General features: G+C 39.3%; 1 protein-coding gene across 1 annotated transcript in view; it reads left to right on the top strand.

The window, feature by feature from the left end:
- Positions 1-7,437: 7,437 nt before the first annotated feature.
- The window catches only part of PTPRN2 (protein tyrosine phosphatase, receptor type N2), a gene marked incomplete at its 3' end in the record, with an annotated part of 561,766 nt that continues 547,833 nt past the window's right edge, over positions 7,438-21,370 (top strand). The window contains exon 1 of the mRNA XM_009278699.1: positions 7,438-7,567. Within this exon, the coding sequence (XP_009276974.1) occupies positions 7,438-7,567 (130 nt within the window). The remainder of the gene's footprint in view (positions 7,568-21,370) is intronic.

Here is a 21,370-nt window from a genome sequence, read left to right on the forward strand (position 1 = left end):
GGCTCTCCTTATTATGTGAACCTGCATCTTTAAGCAGAGAAATACTTTCTAACCATGCAAAAATACAAATCTGTTCCATCCTTACAAGGAAGGCTTACAAGGAGCCATTTATAAAGGTCTCCTGCGGGATGTGGGGGACCATGATTTCAGGTCCCTGTCTTCCTCACAGAGGTGGAAATGTTAGTTCTTGCTCCCAGAATAGTGACCTGGGATAACCTCTGCGCTCCCCATGGCAGCTGGTTGCCTTGCAGTAACACGGGGAGGAATCATTCAGCCAGGAGAAGAGTAGGAACGGGTTTGGTCCTGTTGCATGGAGTTTGGGATGTTCACTTGGATGTCAGTACATATACTACAGAGAAAAATTTTGGATTAAAAAAATAAAATCCAGAGCTCATACCAAATCCCAAGGTTGAAAATTCTACAAAAGTAATTGTCTATGAACTGCCTCTTGTTTTCAAAGTGCTACAGAACTTAGTCCCATCCTCAGTTCATATCTCATAGACTGTTCTTTATGTTGTTTCAACTATGCAGGAATTGCTCTGCAGTCTGTGAACCCCAAACTGATTTTTTTTTTTGCTGGAAAAAATAGCACATTACAGCTGTATAATCAATGACATAGTCTAAAACCACTCCATTAAAGGAGAAAAAAATGCAAACAATGTGAGAAAACTCATCTATATCTGTCGCATAAAAAGATGATTATGATGTGAGGTTTTCTTGATGGAAAATACAAATTAATGCAGGTCGTTGACTTTAAAAAGCATTATCCTTTGCTAGACAAGGAGACTTTGTAGGCAGTCTAACATACTCGCAGAGGAGCAGAGCCATATGTCACTGCAGCAGGGTTGTCCTTTGGCTTGAATACAATGAGCATGTGAAAGATTTTATTGCTTTGGCTGTTAATAATGGTCATCATCAAGATGAAACGGAATTATCTACAATATCAGTGTGGGAGATACTGCAGTTCAAGTAACAACAATTTTATGGGGGCACAGACTGATTTATTTCTACTTGTTTACTGTCTGTGCCTGTGAGCCATGCTGGCTGCACGGCTGGCTCCGTGCTCTGCAGAGGTCTGTGAGCGTTGTGCACCGAGTGGCTAACTCTCCCCCTGTGAGCAGCTTCTTGGAAACATCTTACACAATTGCACTTGAAGAAACTGTGAATAGTATTGATTAGTGGCCATTTTTACGGAAGGTGGAAGAGAATCTGAGTGGGATTTTAATAACTCATAACTTCATCTTTTGCTGTTAACAATATCTGAATCAACTTCAGACTGAACCAAAGAATGCAGCTTTTTCTGGCAAGGCTGAGAAGATGATGATGAGATATTCTGACTTCAGCTGCTCCTTACAGCAGCTTTGGTGCAGGGGACACGGTCAGCAAAAGTAGTGGTTTGCTCTTCTTTCAGCTGGGTCGCAGTAAGCTCTGCTCTCCGGAGCTCCTCAGCTCAGTGTTGTTTTTCCACCTCTGGCCACGCTGTCCTCACTATATTGGAGCAGAGTCTGACTGTGACCTGACACCTCTACTCCTACTGCCATAGGTTGGGATGCCCTGTGTGAGCAGCATTTTCGTGCTTGAGGGAAGGGAAGCTGATTTTTTTTTCAAATCAAGTGTGGGGATACTGAAAGGACACTGAATGGGGGAAGAGAGATGCTTCAGGACTGTGGAGGGAGCCTGGAGGCATGTAAGAGGGAGGAAAAAGTCAGGGAATCCCAAAGGTGGTAAAAGGCTGGAGACACCTTGGCTCCCCCCAGCCCTCCTTCCCATACACACCCTCACCCTGCCTTCCCAGGGTGTCACCAAAAGTGAAATTCAGTTTTGCCTCCATGGCTGAGGGATCTCCTAGGCAATGAAAGGAGCCTCAGAGTCGGGTGAGAAGACATGACTGGGTATTTTTCTGAAAAGGACACCTATAGAGAAAGCATGATGGTGGAGAGGTGTGGAGCCAGTGCAAATAACTTTTATTTTGCTTCATCTGCACTGGGATAAAGAAGCCATTTCTGTTGGGCCAGGCTCTCGGATTAACTTGCAAATTGTCTTCTGCAGCAGTGAGTTGGGTCAAAAGCACAGGGATTGTTTAGCCTACCAGATCTCTACAGAGAAACCTTGGACGTTGTTTCCATTGACACTCTTATACCTCCACTTCCATCCCCAAATCTGATACTAACCCAAATTATGACTAATCTCAAATACTTGTTCTTTAAAGTCAAAAGAGCCCTCCACACATCTCACTGTGCTAGGTGTTGCCTTCTGAGTCAGGGTATATTAGTAGCTTAGGGGTTTTTAAAAGCTTGTATGAACCTGAGAGATGTGTAATGTTTTGGTAAAGCTACACCTCATCAGCAATTTCAAAGAGAAAACAGTAAAAAAATAGTACTTAATGAAGGTTATTGTATATATTCAGAAATAACATATAAATATGATTTTACTGTAGGCATGCTTTGACTTTTATATTTGAATCAATCCATAATTTAGTATAGTTTAAAAAAAAGCAAATATTATTTTATTTTCATCTTTTAAAAAGATGAAATATAGCAAATATTTTGTTTTCATCTTTTTAAAAGAATATTTACTTTTAAAAGGGGAAACTTGCCTTTTTTATGGGGGAAAAGTACAGCACTCTTGGGAACAATAATTTATAGAGTTGGTCCCTAATTTTATTCCATGAGTCCCTGTTTGCTCCTTTGCATCAAAAGTGCTTGTGTGAGGAAAGGGCTAAAGTCTTGGTTTACTTGAGGAGTGAGTTAGCTTCAGTGCCAGAGGTCTGGAAGATCATATCCAAGATGGAGACACATAATGAAAGAAAATTTCTTTTCCTGAATCTTCCATATCCTTTTGAGGCCTTATTCTCAGAGAACATGAAGTATGAAATGATAGTAAATTAAATGCTTTGTCTAAAGTGAGAGCTTATGAAAGACTGTCAGAAAAGGCCGTAAGGCCAGAACACTTCTTGTTCTGTAGGTGTTGTGAGAGTTCAGCTGTTTGGCTTTTTGTTTGTTTGTTTTCCCTAGTCAGTCAAAAAAGCAAAAATTCTGTGATGGGCTGATGTGAATGTTTGTATTTTAATAACTCTCACCTGGTATTTCTGAGCAGGCGAGAGTCTGTTTGCCACCAGTGTTGAATAAAGCCAGTAGGCAGGCATAGTGGCTTAAGGTGTCTGGCTGTCTCTATTAATCACCATGCCTGTTTAAACAGGCTTAGTCTGTTTTCATTGTCTTGCCCTAACCAGCAGTGGTTCAACAGTAACTGGAAGAATTGCTAATCTCTAAATCCCATTATCATTTGTTTTGCCTGATGCGTTTGCTAGGTTGCTAAGGTAGGATGAAAGGTGCTAGCAATGTTAGAGCCATAAGCTGGACAGGCTCGACTGACAGCCCCATGATGTCAGGGTTATGATTGAAACTACTGCAAAGAGAAGCATAACTGGAGCAATATAATCTGTGGTTCTGCAAAAAATACCATTACTTAAGTAGTAATGTGATCTGTCATGGGTTGATGCCAATGTGGTATGTGGAGTTGTGGATGGGAGCCATAATGGCAGCTCCATCAATATTATGGGAAATTCTGAATGAATGGGTAAAGCCAGATGCCAAGTTCTACTCCAGAACTACCTAATAGCCTTCTTTGTGTCCATTGTTATTTCAGTGGCAGACAACGTGAAACTGGTAAGCAAGAATGTTACAGAGGTAAATTCACTACTCTGACAAGTTTTAGTCTCTTAAAGATACTTCCTTACTCTGAGGTGAACTTGAGTAACAATAATGTGGTTTAGAAGTAGCTTTTAGTACTGGATTTCAAATACTTGATTTATGTTCTCTTTTTGTTCCTGTGAGATAATTGAATTATCAGATGCAGTGGCATTATGTATGATAGAAAGGAAATCCAAAGAAATTTTCTTGCCTGAAATTAGTCTGAGAGCTAGAAATGCTATTTAATTTGCCATATATTCAGCCATGTACCTTTCCATGTTAAAATCAGTTGTCAGAGAATGGAAGAGAACCAGGGAAATTGGTGTGCAGTAACAAGGAGTAATAACATAATGGGGTGTGGAAAGCTGGTGGATTCAGGACTGGTTTTGGTAATAGGCCATAGAGGTAGCAAAGAATTTCATAGCTGCAGAAGATTCTGAGAATTTGATAGAGCTGGCAGATACCAAAAAGATGAAAGAACAAAAATATCAAGACTTAGAAAAGTAATTACAGATGGCAAAGTTTTGTAGTATTTATGTGAACACTTGTAACTTTGCAAATCTTTGCTGTTTAGAATGATTCAGCATCAGCCGCAAGTGGCAGCAGTGACTGATAACTTACCATTTGTTTAAAAATATTTGGGTTCTCTTAGTAAGGCCACTGTTATGTCAGGAAGAAGTTTAGAAGTTTTCTAATGTCTTAGAAGTAACTTGTTGACATGCAATTTTTTTTTCTTTGCGGCATGCCACCTGTCTTACAACATTTACATGTACCTGTAAGCAACATAAATATGGTCAAATGTGATGTGCAAAAAGTCTTAAAGAAAATTGGTATCGATGTGTTCTCCTACTATACGAAAGAAAAGATAAAATTATGTTTGTGTTATCTATACCTGTGATATAGTTTCTACAGGTTTTGAAAACTGATGTGCTTAAAATAAGCTGTTACCGGAACAGTAATCAGATAATATGGTCTTGGGCATGGCCTCAGCAGATACAGCTTTCTCAAGTCTGCCTTGTGTGTGCTGTTGTGGCCAGGATGCCCATTCCAAATACTAAGCCTCTTTTGAGACTCTTGGCTGCTCTCCCCAGCTTCCAGACGCTCCTTCCCCATCCTCCCTGGCGTCTTCACAAGCAAAAGCAGGCAGTCTGACTGTTTGCATGAGTCTCTGCCTTTTTCCTTTCCCTTCTCTGGTCAGAAATATTGCTAATGTGAAAATAGCACTTGCTCTTTTCTGTTCCCTGACTGTTGTGGCTGGATCGTCTGGCTCAGTGTCTGTGACTGCTGGCAAGGATGATGTGGGTTCCCTTTTCTACTTTGTACTCCACGAGGGTTGTGTCCTGTGTGGGCTGTGCAGTCCAGCGGTCATTAGGATGGAGAGGGTTGCCTGTTGGGCTGGATTTGGGCTAGACACACCTTATGAAAACCTGTCCGGCCCTTGGTGTGTGCCTCTTGCTTTCATCCCAGGAATACCCTGGGTCCAGCTGAAGTAATCTTGATGCATTTAGGAAGACCTGGGTATATGCCAGAAACGGTGTCCCCATTTTTGCTCCAGGGAAGATCCTTCTCTCCTCCTGACCAAGTAGAGGCCCAGACTCGCAGTCCATCATGGGGTATGGTAGTCTGATTGCCAGGTGGGCCAGAATTTGTGTTGGGGGTCTTGTGGCTGGAGGCATGAATTTGGCTAGTGAAGTTCCTCCAGGTTGTGCCTGAGGCTGTGCCGCTGGTGGGAGGCGTCTCACAGCCACGGGTGATCGTTGCCAGGCTGGCAGTGTGGCTTTGTGAAATCCTCCTGTGGCTGGAGATGTGCCCACAGCATGAGGCCATTGTAGCTGCATGGATATTTCTCCAGGCCCTTTCAGGTAAGAACAGAGCAAAAGTGGTATTTTTCTTTTTTTTTTTTTTTAAAAAAACCTGAAATAAAAAACCTCCAAAAAAGACTTTTGCTGAATGTGCTTTAGGAGCATAATTTGGACCATAACTCTACTGATAATCAGTCAATCATTATGTCCCTTTTGGGCGACAGTTCTGATCCTTCTTCCCTTCTCCTGTATGTACACAGGTCTATTTTGCTGTAATAATCACAGATACAGAAATAAGGAAGGTTCCATTTTCAGACAGTCCAGGGGTATGCAGTGTTCACGTTCAAGGGTATGGCTTTAACAAACTAATTTATTTTTAAAGGAGAAATTACAGCAGTATTCGCTATCTGGAAAATGTACAGCTAAAATGACTTATTTTATAATAAATGTATATATAGCATAGTGGTTATCTTGTATGTGATGAGAGTACTGTCTGGGGAGTAGTTGCAGCAGCAGAGCTATCCTGTTTGCTTTGCAGTTCTCTGACCTGCTTATTAGATGACGTTCTTATTAAACAGACGAATTTATATGAGAGCTGTTTAGGGGGACTGTTGTTGTTAAGGGTCTGTCAGCACTTTTGTTTTAAATGTTTTATGAGTATATGCAAACTGTATTTTAAGCAGCTGCTCATCCTTGGTCAGTAATAGGCAGAATACAGCCTTATATGATCAAAATGTTATGTTTTATTTGCAATTTTATGAGAAATAGTTGCAAATAAAAGTAGGGAAAACCTAAAACACTGTACTTCTCAATTATGCATCATTTTACAGTTTATATTTTTCTGGGGAGTAGTAGAGGGGAAATGAAATGTTTCGGGGAAATGAAATGTTTCAGCAAAATGCAATGTTTTGCATTATAAAGATTATTTAGTGGGTTTTTATTTCATATTTTTTATTATAAGAGGACTACTCTTGTTGAAAGGGAATTGGTGTAGCAGTACTGTTGTATTGGGAAAAAAAAACCCATTTAATTTTGAGGGAAAATTCTTAACTTCCCATGAAATTTAAAATAGCAAACAGTCTGTTCTCCCCCAGAATGAATTGCTCTCTCCTCCTGTTCCCTTTCGTTAGTCCCTCCTTGAGTTCTGACCATTTATTTTCTTGCATTAATGCAGCTCTGTCTTTTGACTCCTCATCAACCTCTCTCTCTTGTACCCTGCTGAGGCAGGCATCCCTCAGAAGCAAGTGCAAGAGTGGATCATACAGAAGCCACAGCTAAGTATCCAAATATGCCCTGTGAGTGTCATTGAAGGGTGATGACAGGTAGGGCTGATCAGAAAGCTGAATTCATAGTCTGGCCGTTGTGGTAAATCCTGAAATTTCACAAGGAAAGAGAATTTTGAAACTCAAATTTTAAAAACGCAACGAACCAGCCCCCTCTCCCCACGACTAATACAGCATCTTGGTTCAGTTATTCAAGAGAAGACTGACAACTTCTCCTTTATTACTCTTTTTTTTTTAATAGAAAAGCAACCTGTTACAAGGCTGTGGAGCTGAGCTCTTAAAACTAGGATTGCTACAGCATAATGACAGTTTAACTAGCCTTAAGTGTTATGCTTCTATGGTAGCTTGAGCAAATGGTAGCTGGTAAATCCTTTTATTATATGATGTGGTTGGCAGTTACACATGCAGTATAGCTAGGGAAGCCTCTCAGTAATGCTTATACACCTTAGAAACTCTGTAGACAGTTTCATCTTAGTACTGATGTGTATTTATTGGTGAGTCAGCATGAATAGGTGTAAATTACTTTGATATAACGTTGTGCTGACCCTGCTTATATCATAGTTGAGCAGATGGCATGGAAAACATTTTGTACTTATGGCAGAGAAAGGCTACAAGACTGAAAAGTAAACTTTAGGGTGAGCTCACTGTTAACATCACTGGATGAATTGGCTGGAGAACAGCCCGGGCATTGCAACAGTGCAGCACCTTTCCTCGGGAGCAGCAAGTCCTGCAGAAGGCACCAGCTTACGGGCAAAGAACTGCCTTGCCAAAAGATTTGGAAAAACTGACAGTGAGCTGTGACTGGTATGTAACAGTGCGAGGAGGTTGTTAATTACCTCCCTGTCAGTCAGTCATAAGTGCAAAAGCAGGAGTGGATTCAGGAGGGTTACAGGTCATTTTGGGCTTGCTCTTTTTTACCACTATTTTCCTTTTGTCTGCATACAGTTGGATTCGGGAAAGCCAGGGAATGTGCTGCTGAGCCGGGGAGGTTTGTTCATTTTGATGCCCTGGTGTGGTAATTGGGTTTTCAGGTTTTGGGGTAAGGATTCAAGTTGTTGCTTTTTGTTAGCAGTGTGCAGTGCTAGAGATCAAAATGTGGTTCTTCGACTAGCAGTCAGTTGCTAGGAGAGCAAAAATGTAATACAGAAATGGGTAATTTAATTCATAGTAGCACAAGTGTGTAATGGGTCAGGTTTCTGGAGTGCCTGTATATGTTTATCAAAAAATTGTTCAGGTGTATGTCAGCACAAAGTAGTACCAGGTATATGTCATATAAATCAGCAGAAATAGAGAGTGTGTCATAATCATTAGAGACCCAACTCAATCACATACAGAACTGCAGGAGAATATTTACTGCTAAGGCTATGGGAATTGTAACCCCAGCTTATACATGCTCATTTATGGCTGTATCTAGCTCTTTATCTTAGATGTTATAGTGGAAGTCCACAAGGAAATAATACTATTGAATTCACGGAAGTTTTGATTGAGCAAGAAATCAGTTCACGCCCTCTGCAACCACAGATTGAGATGCCTAGTGATGAGCCTTCAACTATACTATGAATGGGAAAAGAGTTCTATAGGGATAAAATACTCTGTGTCATAACATATAGGTACAAAGGACTGGGTTAAGGAGTGTAACCTATATAATATTTATTCTTTTTTAGGTGCTTGAGCTTGCACATACAATTTTTAGGTGCAATGTTGTGTTTCTGAGTGATGCTTTGAAAAGCAACAGCAGTCGGATTACTATCTATATAGTAAATGCTTTAATTTGCAATGCTTGCTCTTTTAGCAGAATAACACTTTTGAACTAAATGTAAATGCCTCACAGGTATTGTTTCCATCTTAGTTCCTGACTTGCTTCATAAATGTCCGTACCTTTGTGGATTATAAATCAGTTAATCACCTAAGTATGTGGTTTCTGTTTACTGGAGAAGATGGGAAGGGGCATATTAATAAATGAAAACAGATCTGTGTGGATCTCAAAATTCCTTAGTTTGCTGCTGAAAACACCTGTTGGAAAGGCAATTGTCACAGCTGCACAGTCTGTCTAAAAGTGGAGATGTTTTAAATATTGGTTTGGTTTGTAGCTGTTATTGGTTCACAATAAAAAAAGTGACACAGTAGCTGTGGAAATATGCCTTTCATGTGTCGTATATTGTCGATTTCTGATGCCATTGATTATGTAGTTTGAAAGACTTCTATGCAAATATCTTTCAGGCGATCTCACAGTGAAATAAAATGGATCTGTACACACAAAAATACAACATGATCTGTTGGATGTGGCACAGACTAACAGATGAACAGATTTATATATATTAAATAATATGTATAAATATAGATAATGTGTAAATATATACATTAAATACTTTTATTTAGATTTCTTGGTGTTCAGTTATATCCCTTTGGCCAGTTTGGGTCAGCTGTCCTGGCTGTGCCCCCTCCCAGCTTCTTGTGCACCTCCAGCCTTCTCAGTCGGTAGAGCATGGGAAGCTGAAAAGTCCTTGACTAGTGTAAGCATTACCTAGCAACAACTAAAACATCGGTGCATTATCAACATTGTTCTGATCCTAAATCCAAAACACAGCACTGTACCAGCTACTAGGAAGGAAATTAACTCTATCCCTGCCGAAACCAGGACAAGTTAGTGATGCAGTTTCTTTTCTGGAACTTGAATCTCCTTGACCTTATAATGGCTGTTCTGATTTGGGACAAATCTGCAGTAGTAACTGTAAAAATGAGTCCTCTTTTGCAGTGATTTGGCAATGTTTTTCTTCTCATTGTTCTCTTACCATCTAGACCTTAATGAGAAGTATGGCACTAATGACTGCTGAATGCTGCTCCAGATGTTCAGAGGCTCATAGTATGAAGCAAAAACAACTTCAAAAGCATGTCCTGCTGTAAATTTTTGATGAGAAATAGTGTACAGTGTTAGAAATTGATGTGGCATGGGATTATTGTATTGCATATGAAGAAGAAAACTGTAGAGCAGAAGGGAGGAAGTAGGTTGCACTTTTAGCATGAGTACCTTTATGAAGTCTGTTAAATACCTTTACTGAAATAAACATATTAGATCAATCCATCTGAATCCATCCATCTTAGTTTGAAATGAAGAATGAATTGTGCTAAGGATACAGCTACTTTTATGACAAATTCAGATGTTCATTGATTTTTTTTTTTTCTTAATGGGGAAGTTAGTAATGATTTTCATAGAAGCATGTAAATGATGAATTGCCTGTCCATTTTGTTTTATAAGAGGCACAAAAATTGACCTGAGGAAATAATACACAGTGCATGTGTGAAGGGAAAAGCTTTTTGTGAAAGAAATTTCAGCAGACTCAGTTTAAGCACTTTGCCAGAATTCGGGAATACTGTGCTATGTCCACTAATGTCTGACTTTCCTTTAAATTTTACTATTTAGCTTTGCAAAGTAAACACACCAAGTTATGTCTGCAACACATGAAACTTTTTGTTTTAATTTGTTTTGTAACAGAATGAGCATACAGGTCTTGAATCTGGAACCTGGACCCGCATAGTGTTGTGGTGTTGGACTTGACCTAAGTAGGCCTTCTCAGAGGTGAATTTTAGGGTGCAGTTTGCTATGGTTAAGCCAACCAGACCACCATCAGGGTGATTCCCATGTCTTCTCCCTCCCCAGCCACAAGCACCCACTGCTTTCCTTGTGCCAGAACTGGGTATTTCTCTGGTTGCAGAGCCCTTGTTTCAGATCTGCTTGGGTTTCAGAAAATATTCCTGGTGGATAAGTAACATGTCTGCATAATTACGCGAGGGACGGAGACAGGCATCCATAGCATCCTGTTGGGGGAGAGGGAACTGCTGTGTTTGCTGTCAGCAATTTTGACTTACCTATGATGCAAAGCAGCTTCCTTATTAGCTCAATTCGAGAACCAGAATTATTTTTTCTGCACTTCATGGGCATTTCTGTTTGTCTGGCCCTCGCTGCATATGGCTCTGTGCCATAGCCTCTGCTCCTATGATTCTGCAACCTAATTTGAAATAATGGAGTTTAATGAACTTACTTGTCATCTGCCTTGTGGTCCATGCATTGCTAGGGGAAGTGTGGTTTTTGAAGTAGTCTATTTTTCCCCTTCAGAAACTAAATAGTATAAATGATTAGAGGGTTAAAATTAAATTAATTTAATTCTAGCTTTTTCAGAGGGTGTGATTAAGAGAGACTTGAGCAATAAATCAAGTCTTTACCATCTTTTATTAAATGGGTTTGAGTCAGTAACCTGAAACAGAGTTTTAGTTGGGAACATGTGGAAAAGCACACCCTTATCTGTAGTAATGATGTATTTTAACTGGATTGCAGATTCTACACAGAGTAAGCTTGTCCTTTTAATAATAGCATTAGGGAATAAATAGTTGTGCTGTTAAAAAATAATAAGTCTAGCTATTTCCAATAAAAGGCATAATTTTCTAAACCTGATTTTATAAATTGAAACAGAATGCATAAAAATAAGCTCTGTTATGCAAGAGTGGAGCTTTTTGTTTACAAACAAGGTATTGGGTTAAACTGTATCTGTTGTGAGAGAATGTGGATATTTAATATTTGCTAGAAATAGATTTTTTTTTTTTTTAAAGATTTGGATTTAGGTATCCAAAATGGAAGATACCTGCAATTCTTTTGAAATTCTTTACCTGGTAAGTCTTCCCAGTTCTAGAAGAAGACAAAACAATGTGTGCTATCCATGTAACAAGTGTTGGACTTGTGGCAATCCTTTGAAGGCTTTATGGGGCTTCCAGTCTCTAAAAGCACATCCTGATTTTAAAGAGATAATCCAAAAGTGTGATTAAATTACGTAATCATTTTGGTGTGGTTGACTCACTGTAAGGTGTGCTGTGTAGGAGGTATGCAGCTACTTAGCTGAATACTTTCATCTTGCGCTGGATAGGCTTGTAAAGGTGCAAGTTCAGGTTCAGAACTGGAACTCATAGGAAATGCAGCTCATCTGGAGTTCGAGCAAAGAAATGGCCCTGAAACTTTGGTGAAACTTCAGTAGTGTTGGAATAGGTAAACATATATTTTTAAACTGGTTTTTAAGTTTTCATTTGGATTCATAAGAAAGTTTCTGGGGCAGCTGATCAGAAAGGGTTCAGGCTACTTTTTAGAGTTCAGCTGAGTGCCTCATTCTGGGAATGAAAAGATAAATCAGTCTCTGTCCAGGCCTTCGCTGACCTCGCTGCTACCCACAACTGTATTCCAGCTGGGATTTTGACATACTATATGTAGGGGGTTGGATGGTGCTCATCAGATCACTTTAACAATTCTAGCGTATGGCAAAGGTCTTTAAGCTCCAATACGATGATATTATGAAAAACTCAAAGTCTGGGTGCCCCGGTGTGGGAAGTGCCCAGCTATGCAATGTCTCAAACTCTCAATGTCTTCGGTAGGCTCTGGATCTCTTCATAATAGTATAAGACACCACTGCCAAAAAATAAATGTTAAATCTTGACAAGTATTTACAGGCCTGTAGTCATTAGGCTTCTTTGGAATTACTTGTGGTTTTCTGAAATTAACCTTGTCATAATTCAATAAAGAAATAAACAAAAATCTTGCCAGTAATGCAGGGGGCAGCAATGCCAAGGCACAACCTTTCTGGAGTAAAGGGTCAGCATTTTCATTCCTTGATATATTTTTTTTTTTTTCTTCTTTTGGGGGGTGGGGGTGGGTGTAATTTAGTTGATAAGAAGGTGTACAATATAATTACATTTAGCAAGCTTTGCATATTGAATGACCAGCTGTGAGAAATTAGGAGGAAAAAAAGAAACCAAAAAACCCAAAACTCAACATATATATTATATATATATAAACGTATATGTATGTGTATATATAAAAAAGAAGAAATTTTCATTAAGGTACAGATACTCAGATTAAAAAAATCCTACTTCTTGATTTTTTTCCTTCCTTTTTCAATGAATTAAGCTCCCATATTGTAGCTTTTTTCTTCCCAAAAGTATAGCAAAAAGCTCACGTTTATGCATAACTCAAGAGAGCAGGGATGACACTGAGCCAGAGCTTAGCTCTGCTTTATCGATAATAGAGCTAACAGTTAAGAGCAAACCTACAGAACGTAATTGCAAATCCTTTAACTAAGCAGCATGCTAAATATCTGCAATGGAATTGGCACCTAAATTAAAGTTAAGCATTAGTTTAAGTTCTCAGAAAGCAAATTAGGAAGCTAACTGGATCTGTAATTGCAACAGAGATTGTAATGAACACAGAGCTGGACTTGGGAATTCATTTGGTTTTTTAATTCAATAGTAAGCAATTGTAAACCTGTACTCTTTGCTGGGTAAAAAAACTGGCTGGACGGCCGGGCCCCGAGAGTTGTGGTGAATGGAGTTACATCCAGTTGGCGGCCGGTCACGAGCGGTGTTCCCCAAGGCTCAGTTTTGGGGCCGGTCTTGTTCAATATCTTTATCAACGATCTGAATGAGGGGATCGAGTGCACCCTCAGTAAGTTTGCAGACGACACCAAGTTGGGCGGGAGTGTTGATCTGCTCGAGGGTAGGAAGGCTCTGCAGAGGGACCTGGACAGGCTGGATCGATGGGCCCAGGCCAACTGTATGAGGTTCAACAAGGCCAAGTGCCCAAACAATTGTTCAGACAGTACATCTATTTAATCCATCCTGTTCCTGATTAAAGCACCTTGGTTTTTTTCTTCTACTTCTAACCCTGTTTCTTCCCCTGTACTCGGCACTGGTGAGGCCGCACCTCGAATACTGTGTTCAGTTTTGGGCCCCTCACTACAAGAAGGACGTCGAGGTGCTGGAGCGTGTCCAGAGAAGGGCAACGAGGCTGGTGAGGGGTCTGGAGAACAAGTCTTATGAGGAGCGGCTGAGGGAACTGGGACTGTTTAGCCTGGAGAAAAGGAGGCTGAGGGGAGACCTCATCGCTCTCTACAACTCCTTGAAAGGAGGTTGTAGCGAGGTGGGGGTCGGTCTCTTCTCCCAAGTAACTAGCGATAGGACGAGAGGAAATGGCCTCAAGTTGCGCCAGGGGAGGTTTAGATTGGATGTTAAGAAAAATTTCTTCACCGAAAGGGTTGTCAAGCATTGGACCAGGCTGCCCAGGGAAGTGGTTGAGTCCCCATCCCTGGAGGTATTTAAAAGACGAGTAGATGCGGCACTGAAGGACAAGGTTTAGTGGTCATGGTGGTGTTGGGTTGATGGTTGGACTCTGTGATCACAGAGGTCTTTTCCAACCTTAATGATTCTATGAATTTGCAGGTATGGTATGTGTGTATGTAAATGAGTAATCAACATATTTTGCACATCTTGCACACTTGCATGTTTTCACTATTTATATAGCTACAGTAGCAAGGAGTTCTAGTCATGTAGTAGATGCAGTACAAACAGAAGAGAAATGAGCTTCCTTGCCTGCTTCCAGTGGACATAGAAAACAAAAGGAGACAGACAGGGACTGTGAGGATGTGGAAAGTATATACAAAACTAAACAACAATAATCTAATATTCAGTGTACTGAATACCTCGAATATATAATTGTATATACCTGAATATACAATTGTTAAAATCAGAATGCTGGTCTATACAGCTTTTGTTGATTTTTCTTAATTTCTGCTTCTTTAATATATTTAAATTAAATATGTTCATTTAATTAACTTAAATGAAAATACTAATTACAATATTTGAATATATTTATGAAGTTAAATATATTTTTCCAGTTGTGCAGAATATAATTATCCTCTCATACTCTGTGCTCTGTTTTGACTTCCAAGATCTCTCATGAAGGGAAACAAAACCTATCTGTAATGTTACTGTTATTAAGAAAATAATAATTCCTTAAGAGGTTTAAGGGCATGAATCTGATATAACTATCAGAAGAAAATCTAGCTGTGGTATAAGTTTGTTAACAGACAAACATGTACGTCTATTTTTTTTTTAAATAATGGCATAAAGCCAAAAGATTTTGAAGTAGAGCTAGCAAAGAAGGTAGGAATATGGCTTGATTGATTTGGCCTTGTTCTCATCCAGAGTTGACCAGTTTTGAATTAGTCATGAACTGGATTTTAAATTAGGGTTCAGCTTTATTCAGTTTTACAAATGATTAGAAAGAAATCTATAATTTCTTTCCTAAAAATATATAATTGCAAATGACACAAGGAGTGGGCAGAAGGGCATGGCTGCTTTTGTGCTTCCAAGCAAAAAGTTTTGGTACACCCAAATGTAAAGATGTACTTCTAGAAGGGGGGAATGCGTGCTGTGCAAAACAGGGGAGGACAGTCTCCCAAGCAGTTCCTCAGTAATGGATATAGGTGGAAAACAGCATGATATAAGTTTTTAGTCTGGTATCATGGCAAAAAACATTATAATTCATGATGTGAGAACAAAGAGTAACCTGGGGACATGGGGGGATTGGGTTTGATTTAACTTTCATCAAGTCTAATGGTAAGACCACTATGAGAATGTTGCATAAAACTGTCATGCTAGTGTTTAAAATTATTGTCAAAAATTGGAATGGAGACAGAAAAGAGTAGCTGAAATGATTTTAGGTTTGAGAAAATGTTAAGGCACATGAGACTCTATGTGTTCGATTTCTCAAAGAATATTGTGAGATTGCATGACTGCTGTGTGATAGTATTTTAATGCTCAGCAAATACCATGCACTACTAGGACCTCTTCAAAGCAAGACAGTCTTAATGTGAACTGGTAGGCAAAACCTGAAAGTAGGTAAATAGATTATTTGTCGCTTGTCTGCAAATAAGCCTGATTGTCTCTTTTTTCTTTTTTTTAAATGTATTTTTATTTGAATGTGCTTTTCTGCAGCATTAGGTAGTTGATATGAACAGAGGAATGAAGCTGAAGGCTGAGAGGCATGAACAGTTTGGTTAATTGGCCAAATGATCTCTTCTGGCCTGAACTCAGGCTGTTGAATATTTATAAAGCAATGGAACAGTTTGGGTCACTTGCTATATCAGTGCATAGGAGCACACACAGACTGCAGTTCAGGAATAAAGGTTTCTGTAAATGCACTAAAAGACATTTGGAGTATAATTTGGGAACCAGAGAAATCATGCTCTGCGCTGTTTCTGGCTTGTTTCTGAACTACATGCTACTGTGGGGACACAGCTTGTCATGATGGAGTTCGAGCCATCACTAACATTTTTAACACGGCCTTAGTCAGATTTGACCACCTCAGATCTAAATAACCCAATTCCTAGGGCGAGAATTGTTGTATTAATCATAGCCTTGCCATTACTAGCAGAGCTGCACTTTATAATAACAGTGGTGGGGGAGGATTTTCATTAAAATGTCCTGAGCAGAGAAGGTTTGAGAGAGACTGAGAGAATTTGATCCTGGTCACTTTCTAAATTAATTCTTACTTCACTGCTTGCTTTTTAGGGAACATTTCTTTCATGGCCAACAATCTAGTGCCTCACTTCTGGATGCATTCTAGTCAGGCTTCTTACTTAATCTTTCCTGCTTAAATTTTGTCTCAGAATAATTTATGGGATTATTTCAGCTTTCTTAGGGCAATCTGACATTCAAATTTGAAAAACATCTCTAACATTTAACAAAGTAGGTGTCTGTGTGTTTTAACTTCCTTTGCAAAACTAGTGATTGGCTTTTGAAATTTTTCATTAGATCTAATGGGTGAACTGTGCTCTCTTTTTCCTTTGGGTACTGTATATGGATTTACATTTATGGTTGTACTGCAAATTTGTGATAAGTACTTGGACTGTTCTGATGATGACAGTTACTTCAATTTACTGTTTAAATTAGTGAGAGTTGACTAGGGAGTGAGAGACAGAAAGAGAGCCTCTAAGTTTATAAGGTTTGATCCAATGCTTATTGAAGTTGAAACCTACCCAAAGCACTATGAAATAACCCAGTGTATTTTTGGGATTGGTTTGTCATCTTCTTTGGCCCAAAGCAGGATTGTGGTCAGTATGTTCATATCAGCATATGGGAGGCCAAAGGATGAAGTCAGGAGAAAGCTCTTCCTCAGAGATATGTGGAGGGGGATTCATCAGGCTTAACCTTAGATATTTGCAGTTTGGATGTCAGTCTCTGAGCTGGTTGCCCAAAGTTTCCTATATAGCTGAGAGTAAAATGGGCATTTTTAGGTGAAGACTGATCTAACATGCTTTAGATCTTTTCTGTAAGAGGAGATGAACTGTTCCCTTGGCTATATCTCTGCAAAAGAAGTGGATAGGATGACTAGGTCTGCTCTGTACATGAGACCTACTTTTAACCACGTGAATCCCATCCATGCTGTCTTGGATAATGGCCAGTGTCTGGTACTGCCAGGCAAAACAAAAGAACTGGCAGGTACAAAGTACCTAATGCAGTCAGCACTCCCCAGGATAACCGCTGTCCCCTTCCTTTGATTGTCTGAAAGTGAAATTGAAAACCTACCCACTGTGAAGGAAACTTGTTCTAATTAGGTAAAGCCAAGGACCAGTCATGTTGGGCAGGTCAACAGCAAAACACGGTGTGGCCTCGGCCAAGGAATCTGATGCCACAAGAAGCCAAGGAGGATAGACTTTTGCCTGCACTAGTAGCTGTCGCCTTGCACCCTTCCTATCTCAAACCATGATTGATTAGACATGCCAACAGTTTAAAAAGTGTTAGCAGGAACACCCACAAATATGGTCTAAGATCTTATTAACTTCTAGGGACAGCACAATAATTACTAAGCTACAGACTGCACTGAGTGAAGACAGACTTTCCCTTTTGCTAAAGCCATTGTATAGAAAAGATGACAAGATTTGCAGAGCTAGAAAAAGAGGACAAGAGGGAACAGGATTGTACTCTCGTGGTTATGCTGTGATTGAGTCCTGTTCCCAAGATTATGTCAAATTTTCACTGAATAGCTACTTAATGTACAATGCATTAACAATCTTGGGAGCAGAAGCTGGAAATTATAATTGCACTCTCTCCAGTCGAATATCCTATTAGGATGCAGAGTCATGCTCTTCCTTTTGCTCTCTTTCTGGCTCCATGCAGCTTTTCTATTCATTGGCATGGCTTCAGCAAAAAGGAGAGTTGTCCCAGCCCTTCTTAAAGCCTAATAGCTAGGGACTATCCTGTGACATGGCAAATAAGGGAGTGAACCCTCTTCAGCCTGAAGAACTTAGATTTCTCATTTCCTGAGCAGAAGTGCTAGTCAGTATATATGTGTGTATATTTTTTATGTATATTTTTATTATATTATATATGTGTGTGTGTGTTTTTTATCTATATATGCATAAACGTAAATCCCTCACAGTTCCTACTAGCCAAGAGCTGCTTTTTAGAAAGATACTGAGTATACCCTCACTTCGTGTTTGGGTCCAGTTGGTGCTCTCAACACACTGAGTACACTGGGCTCCTGGCTTGTCCAGAGGCACTTCCAGTTTGTTAACAAGAACGATGGGAGTGGGGATCATATTTTTTTAAAGCAGGAAAATACAGGGCTTTACTGGTATTTTCTGGGCATTGGCTGGACTTTCAGTTGCAGTCTGGCTCCCGGTGACTTAGTATTGAGGATTTATGCTAGCACACAGAAGCAGAACTGCAAGCACTCGTAGAGTTCTCAGGTCAATCAGGGCGATACTTGTGCTGCGTTTATGTAAAGATGTATGTTGTGATTTTGATTATCTGGTTATTCCTATTGGGGTACGCTGTGATTCCCTCCCTGCCAAGATACAGAAAATAAATTTTATGCCTTTTTTTCTAGCATGCCCATGGGACGTGACTGTTTGGTTTGAGCATTGCTGGTACACTGCAAGTCACTATTGTATTTTGGGATCTTAAGTATTTTGCAGCCTTTTGAAAGGTTTGGTTTTGTATCCCAGATTTGGACTGGAGTACATGATTTTGGATCTATAGTGAGAATATTGTAAATAGTGATAGTGATGTGTAATACTGATTTCATTTTTTTTTTTTTAACTGAATGCAGGTTAAGAACAATTTAACAATTAACATAGTCCCCCTAAGAAGGAATGGCTTAGACTGTATGGTGGTAGGCTTTATTTATCCTGAGGTTATCAATATCTTTTGCAATGCACTTTACGTTTTAACATAAATACAACTAGATTTTTTTTTTTCTGCTACTCTGTCCTGCCTCACACACAAGTACACAGTGCATCAGGTGATACTCTTTAAATGAACTATGTAAAGCTACATATATTTTCCTTTTAGTGACAACACACAATGTTTGTATGATGAAGTTTTCATTTGTTCCCAGGTGACTGTTACTGATCTAAAGTAAGTCTGAGGACACTTGATGGAACAAGGAGCTGTGTTCCACATACCATGCTAAAATTTATTCCTGAGCAGAGCAGTGCCTTATTTTGGGATTGCTTGGCAGACCGATTTGGATATTGGTGAATGTATATAGCTGATTCAAAAGTCTTTTCTTAGTTAAAGGGCAGCAATTAAGACACCTAGTAGCACATTTGTTTATGAATCATTGGGCTTTATCATCACTAAATACACTGGCATCAGTATCGTGGGAATTGCAGCTACTTGTAAGTGGGTTTGTTGAAAATTTGTTGTGCAAATACTGAAGTATTTTGTGGAAAGCTGTTTGATATTTCTGGCTGGCCGAAATCATCTCGCTATTTGTAAGTGGCTGGATTTAACCTTAAGTACTGCAACAATTATCTGTAGAACTTGCTGTCATAACTCTCCATAGGTGTTTACCACAGCATTAACCAAAGCTGCTGTTTATTTTTGGTATTTTCCTTCCCTCAACTACAATCTCCTACCCTTTTTCAGGGACTATAAAGTACTATTTCTAGTACCGCTGCTGTGGTTCATAAAATGCAACTTTATAAAACATTTCCCTTTGCCTTATCAGCAGTAATTAATAGAACGTCAGACTCCATTAAGTTCTGGGTTTATTGATTTAGATGAATGAGGTCTACTTTGTATTTTAAGGTGTCACTTTAGTTTCAGTTTGACACACACCCCCCCAATACTTTGTACATTAGTAGTGCTCTTCCATCAGTGGTCTGAAAACACCTAAGAAACTGTATTACATGAAGGTCCAAATCATTGCTAGCATCTCCTAGAATTTCAGCAAGCTTTCCGGGGTAAATCCAAGCAGGAGAGAACTGAGCTCTGCCACTTGTTTTCTTCTACTGAGAACCTGCTTCTCTGCCACATAAACACAAGAATTTTCTTGCCTATGAAATAGAGAAGTAAAGCAAAAATAGCCCTCACAACGAGAAAAACCTAAACTCTGTTACTGGAACAGTTCCATTAAAACTTGGTTGGCACTGTATTGGGATCTCTTCAGAAATCTCTGCCAGATCATGTTTTAAAAAAAAAAAAAAAATCACTTCTAATGAATCTTTAGGCATTGCATTTCCTCCTTCATTTGCTGTAGTTGATAACGCTTTGGCTTGTAAACCACCTGAGAATGTGGCTGCTTTGAAGCCACTGAACACAAAACCACAATCTTGCACTTGGGACTTGAGTACAAGGCCAGGTGAGGCCATAAAATCTGGAATTGTACCAGGCTAAGATAGACCCAGCTCTTGTATCTCAGGGATTGCAGGTGACCTTATACCTACACCCCTTAGGAAGGTGAGTGTAAGTAGTCACGGGTTATATTCATCTCCTAATAGAAGATAAATGGAAGCTCAACTACCCGCAGTTCAGTGACAGTTGTCATTTTAGCCAACACTAGAACTGGGAGCTGGTTGAGTGACACCCTGCAGCTGGGATTGATGAGCCAGTGTGTGTGGCTGGCTGTAATAAATTTGCATCCTTTTGCAGATATTTTACACAAGAAATGAGGGAAATCTTCTTTTAGCTTACTAAATTATAGTAAGGAATTGAAGTATGTGCTCAATAGCGGGTAACACACAAGGCTGTTTCTACATACAGTGGGAATATCTCTCAGATCTTAAGCTATATTTATGTATTAATTCAATTACTTTTTCTTTAAATTTTACATGAGCTTAATGTACTTACAAGTTAATTGAAAACGTATTGCCAAGTTGTCTTAAGTTACACTGGGGGCAGTTAAATTATAAGTTGAGTTCTTCTTGTTAAAGGTGATCAGAACATCTTTTCTGACACAACCTAACCTCTATATTTTCAGCTAGATTAGTTCTGTTACAAAGAACCTGTTTTCTACAAAAGGGTGCTCCATTAAAAAAACAACTGGCTAGGTTGTCAGCCAACAGAATAGGTTTCCGTTAAAAAAAAAAAAAAAAAAGCAAGCCAGAAGTGGGATTCCAATTTATGCTGCTGCTGTTGATTGATATGCTTGTAACTGAAATATGATACATAGGAATATAATACTTCTGATAGAAAAAATGTAGTTGGAAGGTGGTTCAGTATGAGAACTTTTATCCAGCTAGCTGAAAAAAAATGAAGATCCAGAAGAAAGAACAAAAAACTTCTAGGGGCCAACTGATATTCTCTCAGATGTGGGGCATTTCTAGAAAACATTCAATTTAGCATCATTTGAATTTAGAGCTTCACAGTCAGACTTCGCTTAATCTGGTTGTCATCAGAAGAGTAATAGGCCACTACAATTTGGGTGCTTCCTGGCTGCAACAGTAGGAGCTTTGTTAAGAGCTTTTTTTTTTTTTGCTATCATTCTTGT

The sequence above is a fragment of the Aptenodytes forsteri genome, unplaced genomic scaffold (assembly GCF_000699145.1).
Source record: "Aptenodytes forsteri isolate BGI_AS27 unplaced genomic scaffold, ASM69914v1 Scaffold257, whole genome shotgun sequence".
Classification (NCBI taxonomy): Eukaryota; Metazoa; Chordata; class Aves; order Sphenisciformes; family Spheniscidae; genus Aptenodytes; species Aptenodytes forsteri.